Source organism: Podarcis cretensis (genome assembly GCF_951804945.1).
Source record: "Podarcis cretensis genome assembly, chromosome: 3".
In the NCBI taxonomy this organism is placed as follows: domain Eukaryota; kingdom Metazoa; phylum Chordata; class Lepidosauria; order Squamata; family Lacertidae; genus Podarcis; species Podarcis cretensis.
In genome coordinates, this window is record NC_137172.1 from 24473493 (window position 1) to 24490612 (window position 17120).

At 43.4% G+C, this 17120-nt stretch overlaps 1 protein-coding gene across 3 annotated transcripts in view; it reads right to left on the reverse strand.

The window, feature by feature from the left end:
- EML4 (EMAP like 4) overlaps nucleotides 1-17120 on the reverse strand; it is a 94043-nt gene that overhangs the window by 30387 nt on the left and 46536 nt on the right. For all 3 annotated transcript variants that reach the window (XM_079968536.1, XM_079968535.1, XM_079968534.1), the window contains 5 exons: nucleotides 8848-8971; nucleotides 6698-6847; nucleotides 5332-5401; nucleotides 3625-3735; nucleotides 323-418 (listed from right to left, as the gene is read on the reverse strand). In XM_079968536.1, coding sequence (XP_079824662.1) covers nucleotides 323-418; nucleotides 3625-3735; nucleotides 5332-5401; nucleotides 6698-6847; nucleotides 8848-8971 — 551 coding nt within the window. The remainder of the gene's footprint in view (nucleotides 1-322; nucleotides 419-3624; nucleotides 3736-5331; nucleotides 5402-6697; nucleotides 6848-8847; nucleotides 8972-17120) is intronic.

The window sequence follows — 17120 nt, forward strand, 5'->3', positions numbered from 1 at the left end:
CTTGACACATACAATGAAATATCCTTCATAAAGATAACTTCTGTGTCAGAAACCACGTGCGGCTTTGTAAAAGCACCAAATAAATAAAAACAAACAGCATATATGCTGAACTTTTGCAAATATTTTGCTCTAAAATAGGCTTTCTAAGATTATCTGACCTACATGGGCTTCTAAGTTTTCCATTCGCATTTCTCAATATCAAACACTGAAGAAGCTGTGGTCTCAGAAAACAAACATTACTACAGTTCATGGCATGTGTATCTGTGTAATGATTTTGTACATATATGTACAGGATACCGGATATATGAATTCTTCTAATTACCTTAATCTCGGCTACTTTTGATCTCTTCTGCCAATCCCAGACAGTCAGCATGTGCTCGTTAGAATCATCGATCACACACAAATGTGTACCTGAGTCCTTAAGAGAAGAAATTAGCAAAGCATGTCGTCATTAGATGTAGGCTAAGCTACAAGTCAGATAGAATTCAAAAGGTCTAGTCAAACAATCATTTATCAAACAAAGTCAAACAATCGTTTATCAAGACAGTGGAGAAGACCTTGCAATTGCTCCTTCCTAGTGGGGAGATAGTTTAACCACAAATCCCAGTTTGGATGACACGATGAGCCAAATATTGCCTTATGGTGCAGCACTAAAAAGGGCTGAGGAGGAAAAAAAATGGCGGCAACGTCACTCCAAGAGTCCACACATTTGCTGGTCTTGGTAAGCCACAGTTTGGCCTACCAAGTCATAAGAAGCAGGCCAGTGTGATGTATGCAGATAAAACTTGTACAAATCCATTTCCCTATTATATTGATGATTATTTGAAGTTATTAATACCTAGCATTCAATATTTACAATGACATTTTACTTTCAAGTGCAGATTCACACACAAACCAGGTGCAACAACAGCATGGCTTGGGTTACATGCTCAATCTGTAAATGACTCTGAACGTGGAAGGAAATCGCCCACAAGTGAAATTCCATAAAGCCAGCTTAATCTTTCTGCTAGACTCTCAAGCAGCTACGTGTAAAGTCTTAGCACACCAGAGCAGCTGCTGCTCATGCTGTGGTGTAGTAGTTGAGAGCGTTGGACTAGACCTGGGAGACCAGGGTTCAAATCCTCACTCAGCTGTGAAGAACACTAGGTGACCCTGAGACAATCACACAGTAACATAAGAATACAATCGCATCTGGATAGGCTTAGGGTAGATAACATGCCCAACATTAGAAAAGTTGGAAACATCTTATCACATCCTAAAAGTCAATCCAAGCAGCTGATTTTCTTTTCTACCTTTGTCTAGTATACTGTCCACTGCCACATATCCCTAAGTACATTAAATGTGCCCAAGATGCACACGTGCACACGCTCCATTGGTGCTAAGTTAGAGAAAAACTATTATTAAAGTCGGGTCACCTTTGACCTGAGAAACCTCATACTTGTTTTCTTCTTCTTCTACAAAACCTCACTATTTTGACAAATGTGGGGTGCACTGCTATCACCACCCCACCAGAGATGTAGAAATACAAATGTTTATGCTACAAACACTGATATGGCCAATGCTGAAGTACTGAGACTAGACAGTTGCTATTTAAAGAAATGGATAGGGCTAAGCTATTTTCGAAAAGGGCAGAAGTGCAAAGCAAGGGTTTCCTTATTTCCTGTTCTAGGTCAAATCCAACATCAGAGGGAAAAACAAATCCTTTGTATCAGAGCTTGCCAAAATTTAGCCTTCCTGAACTTCCTTACAAGAAACAAATCTTTCAGCAGGTGTTGAAACAAATACACAATGCAGCCTTCATTTCTATTTCTGGCACTGCTTGCAGACTTTGTGGGGTTCTTTCGTGTGTTGTTGTTCAGTCATCTGTCCTGTGTTGCACCATGGAGAGCTATCTACCCTCTAGAGAGCCGCGTTTGAGTAGAATGTACACACCCATCCCCACAGTCCTCAACACTCTTAAGCTGCATGTTAGGTGACTCATAGAATCATAGAATCATAGAGTTGGAAGAGACCACAAGGGCCATCGAGTCCAACCCCCTGCCAAGCAGGAAACACAATCAGAGCACTCCTGACATATGGTTGTCAAGCCTCTGCTTAAAGACCTCCAAAGAAGGAGACTCCACCACACTCCTTGGCAGCAAATTCCACTGTCAAACAGCTCTTACTGTCAGGAAGTTCTTCCTAATGTTTAGGTGGAATCTTTTTTCTTGTAGTTTGGAACCATTGCTCCGTGTCCGCTTCTCTGGAGCAGCAGAAAACAACCTTTCTCCCTCCTCTATGTGACATCATAGATGTCATTCTGGTTTTTCATTATTTTTCACAATTAGGGCAATTTGGGGGGGGGGGACCAAGTTCATAGCATAGACTTGCTGTCAGCAACTGTCAGAACACTAATTGATGGAGATTTCCATAGGATCTGGCTGCTTGAGAACTAAAGTTGGGTTGGGGAAACCCATGGTCCTCTCGATGCTGTCGCATGCCAACTCCAATCAGCCCTAACCAGGCACTGCCAATGGTCACTGGCAGAACCCGGAATACAGTAACATCTGGGAGGCCATGGGTTTCCCATCCCTGAGCTGAAGCACCACAATTCCCATGCCACTGTACTGTGTGCATGTCATGTGTTGATCCAGCGCACCATGCTGCTGTGGGAGGATTGGTTCGAACTGCTAGGCTGACAGTAACCTTAGGACAAAGCTTTGTTGTACAAAGCTACAATGCCCTGGTGCAGTTAACTAGCAAACAAGCAAACAACAAGAAGAATGCACAGAAGCTGCCTCTGAGGATGGCTGCAATTGGACAGGACTGAGTTGGAAACCACGCACCAGCTTCGTGAGTACAGTACTCTGCACACAACATGAAGCATGTTCTTTCATAGTGGAAATGGAACTGATTAGCAGCATGGATGGGGCAGACTCTCCTACTCCCTTTATCTGCCACTGGATGCAACTTTAGAAACAGGTTAGCACAAAGCATACTGCAAACCCTCAAAGCTATTTAAGACCCTTAAGTCCACAGAAGTAATACAATATCAAGTTTTGTTGCTTAACTAGCAAAATACATACAAATCCACAGGAGTTTCATACAACCTTGCATATATTAAAGGTAAAGGGACCCCTGACCATTAGGTCCAGCCGTGACCGACTCTGGGGTTGTGGCGCTCATCTCGCTTTTTTGGCCTAGGGAGCTGGTGTAAAGCTTCAGGGTCATGTGGCCAGCTAAGCCGCTTCTGGCGAACCAGAGCAGCACACGGAAACACCGTTTACCTTCCCGCCGGAGCGGTACCTGTTTATCTACTTGCACTTTGACATGCTTTTGAACTGCTAGGTTGGCAGGTGCAGGGACCGAGCAACAGGAGCTCACCCTGTCGCGGGGATTCGAACTTCCGACCTTCTGATCGGCAAGTCCTAGGCTCTGTGGTTTAACCCACAGCGCCACCCGCATCCCTGCATATAGTAGCTAGTTCTTTAAAAAGGCGATGTTGTGTACTATATATGCCTGTCAGCTATTTCCTTGCTGTATCTTACATGATTCTGGTTTGATTCAGAGGGAGGGGGTGATGTTGTAAAATCCAGTATCTTTTTTTTTTGTTTCGTTTGTTTAAAAATGCATTTCCCTGCTTACCGCTTTTGAAAAATCCAGGCATCCTACTCCACGCTCGAAAGTCCCAAGGCCAATGACTTGCAGAGTTGCCACACTCACCGAATCCCATACTCTAACATGGGGAGGCAAAGACTGAAAATGAAAACAATTTCATAGAAATGGTTACTGCAAGGAGCTGAAAACAGAGACAGGCAAAATTAGCCTTACATTAAGAAGTTTAATCTTTTGGTTGAGGTGAACACCACCAATTACTGAGAAATGAAGACCTGGCAACAATACGGGTAACTGAGCATGCTGCTTTTCAGATCAACCTTCAGAAACAGGATTTACAGTGTAATCTTATACGTTTGCTTTAAGGCAAGTTCCAATGTTGCTTGCTCCTAGGCAAGTAGGTATAGGATTTCAGCCTTACTTGCAAACACCTTGTCACGAGAGGGGGAAAGTGCATTGAAACCCCAGTCTGAATAGCAACTAACCAGGTATTTGGTAAAACAATATTTGCAATGGGTGGGATCTAGAGCTGAACAAGCTGAAATCTGTTCACATCACAAGGTTCACCCCCTCCCAAAAAAAGCCTCCCCTGAGGGATTTGTGATAACAGACACAAAAAAGCTAATAAATCATGAAACTAGCAAAAATGACTGATGCAACAGGCTCTGCAATAAAGATTAATCTGCAATTAATCCAGAATGCGGCAGCTAGACTGGTGACTGGGAGTGGCTGTCGGGACCACATAACACCGGTCCTGAGAGATCTGCATTGGCTCCCAGTACGTTTCCGAGCACAATTCAAAGTGTTAAAGTCCTAAACGGCCTCAGTCCTGTATACCTGAAGGAGAGCCTCCACCCCCCCTTGTTCAGCCCGGACACTGAGATCCAGCGCTGATGGCCTTCTGGAGGTTCCCTCACAGTGAGAAGTGAGGTTACAGGGAACCAGACAGAGGGCCTTCTTGGTAGTGGCGCCTGCCCTGTGGAACACCCTCCCATCAGATGTCAAGGAAATAAGCAGCTATCCTATTTTTAAAAGACATCTGAAGGCAGCCCTGTTTAGGGAAGTTTTTAATATCTAATGCTGTATTGTTTTTAACACTTGATTGGGAGCCACCCAGCATGGCAGGGGAAACTCAGCCTGATGGGTGGGGTATAAATAATAAATTATTATTATATTATTAGGTCAACTATCAGCTGGTGTAACTACATTTCTTTGGAGTGAATTAGTCAAAACGTGACCTCGGTCAAAGTGTCTCTTCCTCCCAACAGCCAAGTCGTCCATCTATATATACTTTGCAGAGATGAGATTGGCTTTAAGTGCCAATCACAGCTATACACTGGACTGTTTATGAGTGCTGCCACTTTGCTGTGTGCTCCTGCTGTGCTTTTTTGCCAAAGGCTTTGGGTCTTTTGACTGAGGCACGAGGTCATGTTTTGTTTTCCTTGAAGCTGTGAGAGCACATGGGCAGCCACAGTTCCAGTAAGAATTGCTCCCCGCCCCCCTTTTGAGAAGGGGAGAGAAGAAGGACGGGAAGTCTGGCTAAAATAAATGTTTCAAGAGCCCCGTGGCCCTTCTGCAAGAAATATGCAACACACAACGCAAGATTATGCATGAACTTGTGCTTTTCAAATTATGCACCAGAGGTGAGCAGAAGTGAAAAGTGGACACTCCACAAGGCCTCCCTGGTTCCCATAAACACAAACCAGCTATTGAGGCAGGATTTCTTTAAAAGCTTACTCTTCCATCTTTATCCACTCCAGCTAGCTGTCCAGTTGCAATCCTGATTTTGTCTGGGTGCACAGCAAGGCTAGAAGACACAATGCCAACAAGGAAGTCACTTGTTGTGGGCCAACATTCATGGTAACAACTTGCTTTTACAAATGCCCTTTCATGGAACCCCTGTTCTGAGAAAAGAAGAGTGTGTCACTGAACAGCTTTTAGCACAACAGCAGCACATTGGTTCTGAGGCTTGTGCGGTCCGTGTGCAGCTTGGAGTGTGCTAAATCTGTTATATGGTGATGAAGGCGAAGATTTCATAAAATCATAGAATTGGCAGGGACTACAAGGGTCATCTAAGGGACGCGGGTGGCGCTGTGGGTAAAAGCCTCAGCGCCTAGGGCTTGCCGATCGAAAGGTCGGCGGTTCGAATCCCCGCGGCGGGGTTTGCTCCCGCTGCTCGGTCCCAGCGCCTGCCAACCTAGCAGTTCGAAAGCACCCCCGGGTGCAAGTAGATAAATAGGGACCGCTTACTAGCGGGAAGGTAAACGGCGTTTCCGTGTGTGGCTCTGGCTCGCCAGAGCAGCGATGTCACGCTGGCCAGGTGACCCGGAAGTGTCTCCGGACAGCGCTGGCGCCCGGCCTCTTGAGTGAGATGGGCGCACAACCCCAGAGTCTGTCAAGACTGGCCCGTACGGGCAGGGGTACCTTTACCTTTACCTTTACAAGGGTCATCTAGTCCAGGCATAGGCAAACTCGGCCCTCAAGATGTTTTTGGGACTACAATTCCCATCATCCCTGCCCACTGGTCCTGTTGGCTAGGGATCATTGGAGTTGTAGTCCCAAAAAATCATCCGGAGGGCCAAGTTTGCCTATGCCTGATCTAGTTCAACAGCCTGCAATGTATTCCTAGGCCTCTGTAGCCTTCAGATCTCTCTCCATGCCACAACCCTCACTGAATCTGCCTTGCAGCTGAAGTGCTTTTGCCTGGCTGGAATGTGTCCTTGAACCCTTGTTTGTCTGGACAGAGAGGAGTGTGTGTGAATGTGCCCAGAACCAATCCTGTTCCACAATGGAGAAAAAATTGCATTTGTTGCTCCACCTGCTTCTCCCTCTGGAAGAGCCTGCCATTGGTTTGTGGTCCTTAGAAGGTTTCCCAGGAGGAAATGTGGTCTTAAGGCTGAAAAATGTATCACATGCCTGCTATGGACCAAGCTCCAGAGAAGGAGACTCTTCTTTTTCCTCACTAAAAAAAACACCTGTTGCTCTAATTCAGATTCGAATGACCTTGCTACTATTTTCAGCAGATCATTCGTATGCAAAATCTGGTACAGAATATGAATAGTCACATTTGTAAGACATACCACAGAAACTTCACAACACTAACCATTTAATGCAGTCTGTATGTCCCAAGTAGTGGCGCTGAGTCCTCTCCTCATAGTTAAACAGTACTACCACGGATGCTATGAAATATACTATTTCTCCAGTAGGAAGGAGGTAAACATTGGCTCGACAGTCCCTTCCACGATAGCCGTATCTTTTTTTTTAGGTCAAGGTTTTTAAAATCCATGAATATTAAGAGAGAATCAGTTCCACAAATCTCACACCGTGAAGGTCTGTGGAAATGGGAATGAATAGACCATTCTTTCATAATCTGCCTCAGATGTGAAACACAGTACCTCCGCCATACATATATTTTAACTTTTGGGAACTTAGATTCCCCTTGCTTTTTGGTGTGTGTTAAATAAAAGCCACATAGGAAACAAATGTACTGCAAGTTGCGTGAGTATAAAACAAACACACGAAGACTACCCAAAAGTATGAAGATTAAAACAGAGTCAAGTTTGTAAACCTGAAATATGAAATTTTCATTAGACAATAATAGAAGCCGCTGCACAACCTTTAAGTACCTTAACCTGTTTTGCAGCCACGGAATTGCATCAGACAGCATAGGCCTTCCTATTGCTCCATTCCGGAGAGGAAGTGTATCAGTTCCATTTGGCCTTTTAAAAGAAGTGTGTGAAAATTCCAAAAGCTCCTCGCAAGGTGGCAAGACACCGCTAAGCAATTGCAAAATATTCAGAACCCTTTTTAGGATTCCAGCAGGAGAAAGGTAATTTTTAAAAATATGGTGTGAAATAAAACAACTTCTGCGCAATAGAAACATGAAGAAAATAAATAAAATATTTATCCACCGCCTCTTTTTAGTTTCTGCTACCTGTCTCTATTTATTATTATATTGTTGGTTTCAGTTGTGAGCTGCCCTGAATTCTGTATACATGACAGACAGGTGGGATATTCTTTTTTCTTTTTTTAATATAAATGAATAAAAGAGGCCCAGGTAAAGGAGGGAGGCAGAGAGATGGGGCTGCAGGGCCTCTCCACCTGCTCTGCAGAAAAAACTGCAACTTTTGCCTTCTCCTCTCCTTGAAATCTTTATAAACTCCAGCTGCTCCTTACAATAATTCTGTCTAGCTGTTGTCGTTTTACTGCTTCCCTCCAAATCTCTTTTACCTTTTTGTCTTGTTTTGTGCAGTGACTGTCTGGTTACTGAAATCTGTCAACTACTCATGGGAGTCTTTTCTGACTAAAGAGTGGGATAAAAATGCTTTAAATAAATACACATAAAACATAAGGAGATTAGAAGCTAAAATACTCCTACACACACACACACCCTTATTATTTCAGGAGATTAGCATAGCGGCAGCATAGTATCTGCGCTGGTACCTTCACAAACCATGGTTAGCACTAAGTCACTGGCCTGAATTGCATATTATGCTAAACCAAACCATGGTTTAGCAAGGATGCATCACCTAGAGGAGATCATGGCTCCTTTGCTAAGCCATGGTTTGGCTTAGTATGTTGACCAAATCTGGGTTGATGGTTTCGCTCTCTCCAGGCTAACTAAAAGCTACAAAGGTATAGGTGCCTTAATACATCTCGTTGCACTGATATATTTTATTTGGAAACATTTCTGGGGTGTCAGCACTAGATATCCTCTACTGAACTAAATCAATCTTCCCCAATCTTGGCACCCCCTATTCTGCTGGACTCCAGCTTCCACCACCCCAGACAACATGCCTAACGCTCAGGGATGAAGGGGCAGGAGGTCCAACCAGGTTGGAAAAGATTGGACTAGATGGGCGCTTGGATCTGATCCTGCAAAGAAACTCTTAAATGTTCTCAAACGAAACAGTAACCCAGTGCTTAACTGTGTGGAATGTGCAAAGCATTGGAGGGACTGTGGGAAAATGCCTGTGCCAAGCAAGAAGGAAGAAGTCAACACAAACAGCACCAGGAAACTATGAGCGGTTACCAGATGAAAACCAATAGCCTATTATTTAGTGATCCCAAAATTATTTTTCCCTTAGAGGAAGGACTTTTCTTTTTCTTTACACTACTATTAAATTATGCAGGCTTCACAGTGATAAAAGAAAACAGGAAACTAGACAGAAAAAGGAGGGGTGGGGAAAGAAAAAAGAAAAAACCACTGGAAAAAACAAGTTGCTGGTTTTTTTAGGTTTGTGATAAGGATACACCCACTCCAGTTTTAATTTCTCAGAAGGCAGCTCTGTCTTGATTTCGTAATATTTGTCTACCTCCGAAGGAAGAAACATTGTGATTGGTCGTCCCCGCATGAACATCTTGATGTACTCTCCTTCTGTCAAAACAAAACAAAAGCATGCACTGTAAGTGAGTTTGCTTTGCAAGCAGAAATGTTAACAGACCCTGTAAAGAACTACATTTTTAAAAAATTGTAAGCTATGGATTTGATACAGATCCTGGTGGGACATCATCAGTACAACTTTTCTGGCTCAGACCCAATGAGGTGCAACAAATACATCCTTCTTTCTCACCACCCACCAAGATATGCTTCTGACCATCTTATCAACTTCAAAGCCCGATGGATGTAATCTATGGGCTGCTGCCCTCTTACTGAAAGGCACTGAATCTTTGTAAACATTTGCTGCTTCTCCCCACTTCTCCATTCATTTAACAGTTCTACATGGCCATTCCTAAAATTTCTAAGGATAGCAAGACTGAAACCTCTCTTCTTCCAGCCCAAGGCACAACTTAAGAAAAAGCAAAATGTGCAAGTAGCAGGAAGCAAGGACCAATTTTTACAGGTTCAGGAAGAGGCTCATTAAGCCGTGCCTGGTGGGTGAGATGCCATCCCACTGCTTTTCAGGTTGGCATAACCATCCCATTACCTTTCTCCAACTTGGGCTCTGGACCATATAGAAAATTTACTTCCTTTGTGGTTGAGTACAAGACTGTCTCCACTTTGAGATTATTCACCCCCACCCACTGCACGTTGAATGGAAAAGATAGATTAGGGTCAGCAAACTTTTTCAGCAGGGGGCTGGTCCACTGTCCCTCAGACCTTGTGGGGGGCTGGACTATATTTTGAAGAAAAATAAAAATGATATGCCCCACAAATAACCCAGAGATGCATTTTAAATAAAAGGACACATTCTACTCATGTAAAAACATGCTGACTCCTGGACTGACCGTGGGCCGGATTTAGAAGACGATTGGGTCGGATCCGGCCCCCGGGCCTTAGTTTGCCTACCCATGGATTAAGGTAAAGGTAAAGGGACCCCTGACCATTAGGTCCAGTCATGACCGACTCTGGGGTTGCGGCGCTCATCTTGCTTTATTGGCCGAGGGAGCCGGCATACAGCTTCCGGGTCATGTGGCCAGCATGACTCAGCCGCTTCTGGCGAACCAGGGCACCGCACGGAAACGCCATTTACTTTCCCGCCGGAGCGGTACCTATTTATCTACTTGCACTTTGACGTGCTTTCGAACTGCTAGGTTGGCAGGAGCAGGGACCGAGCAACGGGAGCTCACCCCGTCGTGGGGATTCGAACCGCCGACCTTCCGATCGGCAAGTTCTAGGCTCTGTGGTTTAACCCAAAGTGCCACCCGCACGTCCCACCCATGGATTAGACACACTGAAAAAGTCAAGATGTATGCAGCCTGCAGTGTGAATGACACCACAAACAGAGACCATTACATTTTAGAGCCTAAAAAGAAAGTATTTCATAGGAGAGAGAGGTAAGGCCAAGTCTATTAAGAAAATATGTTATTAAAATGAGAGGTAAGGCCTATGCGGTAAATAATATATACACCTCATCCCAATTAAACTCTTAAGAGCAAGCTTTATTCTTCTTCAGGTGTTTTATTGTAATACCTACCAAGGGGGAACTTTTACGCATCTCAATATTATCACCAGACTGATAAACGTTCACGTAAAGCTAACTACGGCTGTCACTGACTTAAAGGGATTATAGTTTTATTCTATTCAAGCTTTCTTAAATCTGCATAAATCAATATTTTTCAAGGGGTGGGATCACCCTTCTATTGTCTAAGGCAGCCTTGCTGCAACTCTGGGTCCCCAGAGGTTGTTGCACTACAGCCCCCATCATCCCCACATAGCATGGCCAACAGCCAGGGATAATGGGAACTGTTGTCCAACAACTTTTGAAGATCAAAGGTTTATGAAGGCTGATTCAAGTGTTTTATATTGATTATCCTTTGGCTGACCGGTCTCCTGAGATTACTGCCAAGGAAGCTAGTTTTTGTGTGGTAGCCATAGCTTGTCAGAGCAGGATCTTGCCCTAATTTTAAAATTATTAACACTTAAGTTGTCCCTCATCATTTTAATATATAGTGAGGGAGGGAAAGTATTTGATCCCATGCTAAATTTGCCTGTTTGCCCTCTGACGAAGAAACGACCAGTGCATAATTTTAATGGTAGGGTTATTGTAGCTGTGAGAGACAGAATAACAACAGGAAAACCCCCAGAAACCCAGAAGACAAAAGTCAGAGACTGATGTGCATTATAATGAGTGAAGTATTTGATCCCTTTGCAAAAGATGACTTAGTTGTTGTTGTTGTTGTTTAGTCGTGTCCAACTCTTCGTGACCCCATGGACCAGAGCACGCCAGGCACTTCTGTCCTCCACTGTCTCCCGCAGTTTGGTCAGACTCATGTTTGTAGCTTCGAGAACACTGTCCAACCATCTCGTCCTCTGTCATCCCCTTCTCCTTGTGCCCTCCATCTTTCCCAACATCACGGTCTTTTCCAGGGAGTCTTCTCTTCTCATGAGGTGGCCAAAGTATTGGAGTCTCAGCTTCACGATCTGTCCTTCCAGTGAGCACTCAGGGCTAATTTTCTTAAGAATGGATGTGTTTGATCTTCTTGCAGTCCATGGGACTCTCAAGAGTCTCCTCCAGCACCATAATTCAAAAGCATCAATTCTTCGGCGATCAGCCTTCTTTATGGTCCAGCTCTCACTTCCATACATCACTACTGGGAAAACCATGGCTTTAACTATTCGGACCTTTGTTGGCAAGGTGATGTCTCTGCTTTTTAAGATGCTGTCTAGGTTTGCCATCGCCTTTCTCCCAAGGAGCAGGCATCTTTTAATTTTGTGACTGCTGTCACCATCTGCAGTGATCATGGAGCCCAAGAAAGTAAAATCTCTCACTGCCTCCATTTCTTCCCCTTCTATTTGCCAGGAGGCGATGGGCCCAGTGGCCATGATCTTCGTTTTTTTGATGTTGAGCTTCAGACCATATTTTGCACTCTCCTCTTTCACCCTCATTAAAAGGTTCTTTAATTCCTCCTCACTTTCTGCCATCAAGGTTGTGTCATCTGCATATTTGAGGTTGTTGATATTTCTTCCGGCAATCTTAATTCCAGCTTGGGATTCATCCAGCCCAGCCTTTTGCATGATGAATTCTGCATATAAGTTAAATAAGCAGGGAGACAATATACAGCCTTGTCGTACTCCTTTCCCAATTTTGAACCAATCAAAATGACTTAGTACTTGGTGGCAAAAGCCTTGTTGGCAATTATAGAGGTCAGATGTTTCTTGTAGGTGGCCACCAGGTTTGCACACATCTCAGGAGGTATTTTGTCACACTCCTCTTTGCAGATCCTCTCCAAGTCTGTAAGATTTAGAGGCTGATGTGTAGCTACTCGAACCTTCAGCTCCCTCCACAGATTTTTGATGGGATTAAGGTCTGGAAACTGGCTAGGCCACTCCAGGACCTTAATGTGTCTCTTCTTGAGCCATTCCTTTGTTGCCTTGGCCGTGTGTTTTGGGTCATTGTAATGCTGGAATACCCATCCTTGACCCATTTTCAATGCCCTGGCTGAGGGAAGGAGGTGCTCATCCAAGATTTGATGATTTACGGTCCTGTCCATCATCCCTTTCATGCGGTGAAGGTGTCCTGTCCCCTTACCAGAAAAACACCCCTAAAGCATAATATGTCACCCTCCATGCTTGATGGTGGGGATGGTGTTCTTGGGGTCATAGGCAACATTCCTCCTCCTACAAATGCCAAAGAGCTTGATTTTGGTCTCATCTGACCACAACACTTTCACCTAGTTCTCCTCTGGGTCATTCAGATGTGCACTGGCAAACTGCAGATGGGCCTGTACAAGTGCTGTCTTGAGCAAGGGGATCTTGCGGGCTCTGCAAGATCTCAGTCCTTCACAACGTAGTGTGTTACCAACTGTTTTCATGGTGACTATGGTCCCAGCTGCCCTGAGATCATTGACAAGTTCCCCCCGTGTAGTTCTGGCTGCTTCATCGCCGTTCTCCTGATCATTGCAACTCCACGAGATGAGATCTTGCATGGAGCCCCAGACCGAGGGAGGTTGACAGCTATTTTGTGTTTCTTCTATTTGCGATTTATTGCACCAACTGTTGTCACCTTCTCACCAATCTGCTTGGCAATGGTCTTGTAGCTCAGTCCAGCCATGTGCAGGTCTACAATCTTGTCCCTGACATCCTTGGACAGCTCTTTGGTCTTGGTCATGGTGGCTGCTTTGGAATCTGCTGGATTGATTGTTTCTGTCGACAGGTGTCTTTTGTACAGGTACTGTTAACGAGCTGGGATTACAGGTAAGACCTCTCCCTTACAGCAGGTGCTTCTAATCTCAGCTTGTTACATACAGTGAAGATACCACGTAACCTGATATCTGGCTGGTTGACAGGGGATCAAATACTTATTTCACTCATTATAATGCACATCAACTCCCCCCCCCACTGTAATTATTTTATATTTCCTAGTGTTTTGATATTTTACATTGCTTTTAAATTCTATATTTAAGATTGTACTTAATGTACCATACTGTGCCTTATGTGTTTTGTTTTCTTCTCTCCTTCTCAACTGGTTATTGACTGAAATAAATGAAATGCAATTATTGCCCTAAGTGAACTCAGAAGTGTCACGAGAGAAACAGGAGGTTCAAGTGTGGTGCTGTGGAAGTTCAGGTTATAAATAGCACTGACAAAAGACACCAAGCATCTCTCCTGTTTCCTCACCCCAAAGAAATAACAGGAAAACCAAAGTAGCATTGTTTTCTTCTGGTAGGCTACGCAAACTTCACAGAACTCACTGAGCGCATTTTCAGACCTTTCTAAATTAAAAAGTCTGTATAAACAAATTTTGATTGACCTTACATGGGGGCAGTAAAGCCTCTCACACACATCCTTGTTTCTCTTTTTGAAATCCAACACTACAAAACGTTCTCTTAGGTATACAAGCCCACAGGGCAATTATAGCATTAATGCAAAACTTTTTTTGGAAACCGTACAGATAATGGCAGCGTATCAACAAAAGCATTTTTACCAAACAGAAGGTTGTTGCCCAGGGACAAATTCCTGTAAATACAAGCTAGGAGAAGCAGCAGTTGAACTCCCTTTTAATTTATATTAGCTTAATTGCCATGTTCTAGAACATCAAACTGAACTTTATTGGTCCCCTCCCAAACTGTTTAACTGTGGGGGTTTTTTTAAGGATATAATAAGATGAAGTATTTCATGTGTACCTCAAGCATACTTCCTATACCCTCTTGTCCCCTGCCCTTTTTCGTCCAAATAAGAAAACAAAAGGCCTCGTTTTAAAACAAATAGAACCAAAATGAAAAACAAAACAAAACACCCAAAGCATTTGTAAGAAGGAGGAGACACTGGTTTAATTTTAAATGTCATCATCCAGTTGGTGGGAGCCGCAACCTTTTATTAAGCTCTGTAAATGCAGATATGGAATGTTTGTAACAAAAAACCTGCCCTGAATTGCTTCAAGATGATACCTTACATAGCAGGGATGGGAAACCTATGGTCCTTCTCAGGTTTCCTCAACCTCGGCCCTCCAGATGTTTTGAGACTACAATTACCATCATCCCTGACCACTGGTCCTGCTAGCTAGGGATCATGGGAGTTGTAGGCCAAAAACATCTGAAGGGCCGAGGCTGAGGAAGCCTGGTCCTTCTGATGTTGGTGAGCTGCAACAGCTGGCTGGGGCTTATGGAAGGGCCACAGGTTGCCCACCCCTGTTTTATGCATATTAAATGGATTGCATGCTATTACATCCATGTACACAGAACTCTTCTTCCCATGAAAGCAAGACACGGAGGTTTTCTCTTGTTGCTGCCTGCAGAAAAATCGTGTAACCCAAAAGCTCGCTACCATAGCATAATTAGAGCAATCAGGAAGAATCTTTCACAGTTTCTTATTGGTGTCATGTTCAAGCGGGGAATGGGAAAGCTGGTGTTTTCCATGGTGATTCAGCTGCTAATTCAACTATCATGCAATGATAGTTTGAAATGGACCATTCAGTGGTTTAGTTCTGCTGCTGCTGTTAACAGATGTGAGCCGGTTGCCATAACGTACTTGGGCATCATGAGGTATGCATGTCAGCAACACACGTCACTGGTATCCAAACACTCCACACAGTTCAGCAGTACAAAATGGAAATGCTTCTACATACTGCAGTGGGGGAAAGCCGTCACATAGAGGCAATTCCAAGCAGTCCCTATATGATTTAAGGCCATGTTGAGACCAACTCTTATTTTCCTAAGGAAAGAGATCCTACTGTTAAAATTCTGATCCAATGGTCTTCTTTCCACTTTGGAAAAACAACGGCACCAATCTGTGGTGTTGTAGTAGCACTTAATTGATTTGGCAGCCTTTTCTGCAGGAGGTTTTCCTTCTACAATAATTGCAGAGTTGTCTCCAATGTTTCCTTGCTGCAACTCGAGGTGGAAAAAAATAAATGCAACAATGCAACCAAGTAAGAGATGAGATACGCATCTTTGCAATGCGGAGTAAGTTAGATGTGCATTTAGGAAGAGACCCAGAGATGTTCATCACCTCTATTCTATGGCCACTTTCAATGTGCTATTTTTAAAATTAAAAGAAATCCAAAGGCAGTAATGTTTGAACGGGCACATGGTCTTAATTTTTAGAGCTCTTTTAGAACCATTCTGCACTAGAAAGGTAAATTGCAAAGTGCGGAATTATAAGAGGTCAGAAAAACCCTTCCTTCAATTTATTCTGTTGGTTTTAAGGAACAAAAATAAATAAATTCCCTACATTAAAAAAAGCTCTATGTACAAACTGCAAAGTGCTTCAAGAAGAAACCCAGCTTTAGGGAGGGGGTGGGCCTCATAATTTCATACATTCAAATCAGGTACTTAAACATGTAATCCTGTATCTCATTTCCACCATTATTGCTGAAGGCATCTGCATGTAGAGACCTGCTGCCACTGGCAGCCAAGCATAAAGGCTGTATTTCACGTGCAGCCAAGTTAAAAGCAAAGTCCTTAAAATAGGTACTGGCACACAACTGCATCCTTGATCTAAAGCCAAACATGGCAGAAAATTTATTAAACCGTTAGAACAGATTCTAAAAGTCACGGCATGTTCTAGATGTTAGTTTCAAGGAATTTGTACGCTTTTTAAAAAATGCACGTACACTTGGCTATAGCTGCTACGAGAGTTGAAGTGGTTTAAAGGCAAGGGTGCCCCCACGGGCATGCAAGGGGCATGATGAATTCTTTTATTTAAACAGAAGAAATATTTTAAACGATCTTCTGAATTTGAAGGCGACAATTACAAAAGGACAGCAGACGCCAGAGAGGAAAGAATGCTATTGCCCCTTCGTAACTGCTGTTATTTCTGAAGACCAGAGACTCCTGAAAAACTAGAAGGAATTCAGAGCTGCCGAGTGGCTTGGACTCAACACCGTGGGAGGGCAACAGGAAACATGAGTAACGATAAGATTCCCATCTACATATGTGTTTATAGTGCCCACAGTTGAACTTGTTATAGTTGGATGTGTGAGGCTGTATGTAAACCACCCCCAAATGTAAGAAGGTTGGCATAAGCTTTCATGACCAGAGTCTACCTCATCAGATATCCTCAGCTGGCAAGTACATTTATATACAGGTGCAATGAGAGAAAGTAGACAGCAGGGCCAAACAGCAATATAATAAAATAAAACCACCAGCTAGCCTATGATAACTCATGCAAACCTTAAATGTGTACACAACTGGAACAATGACCACTTGCAATATCAGTAATTTGTAATTTATTCTAGCACTGCTAGGAGAGGAAATAATAATTATGTTATTTATTAAACATGTATAATGCCCTTCATCTGAAGATCACAACATAAAACTACAAAATGAGGACACATAATACATAATGAAAACAAACCAATAACTCGCCTCCTACAAAACACATATAAAAGGCCATGGATTGGCTGATTAAACGAAGCTCTGGTTACAGACAAACATTTTTGACTGGCACCTAACGATATGTAATGAAGGCCTAAACAAACAGAAATAATGCTTGTAGACAAGTTCTAATTCATCAGTTCTACTCTGGAATGTCATTTTGATTTTATTTTTGATTTTTTATGAGAACAGAAACTTTCAGGTCACCAGGGGGAAGGGCCATAGCTTAGAAACTTCTGGTCAGTAGGAGAAGGGGCATGCATTGCTTT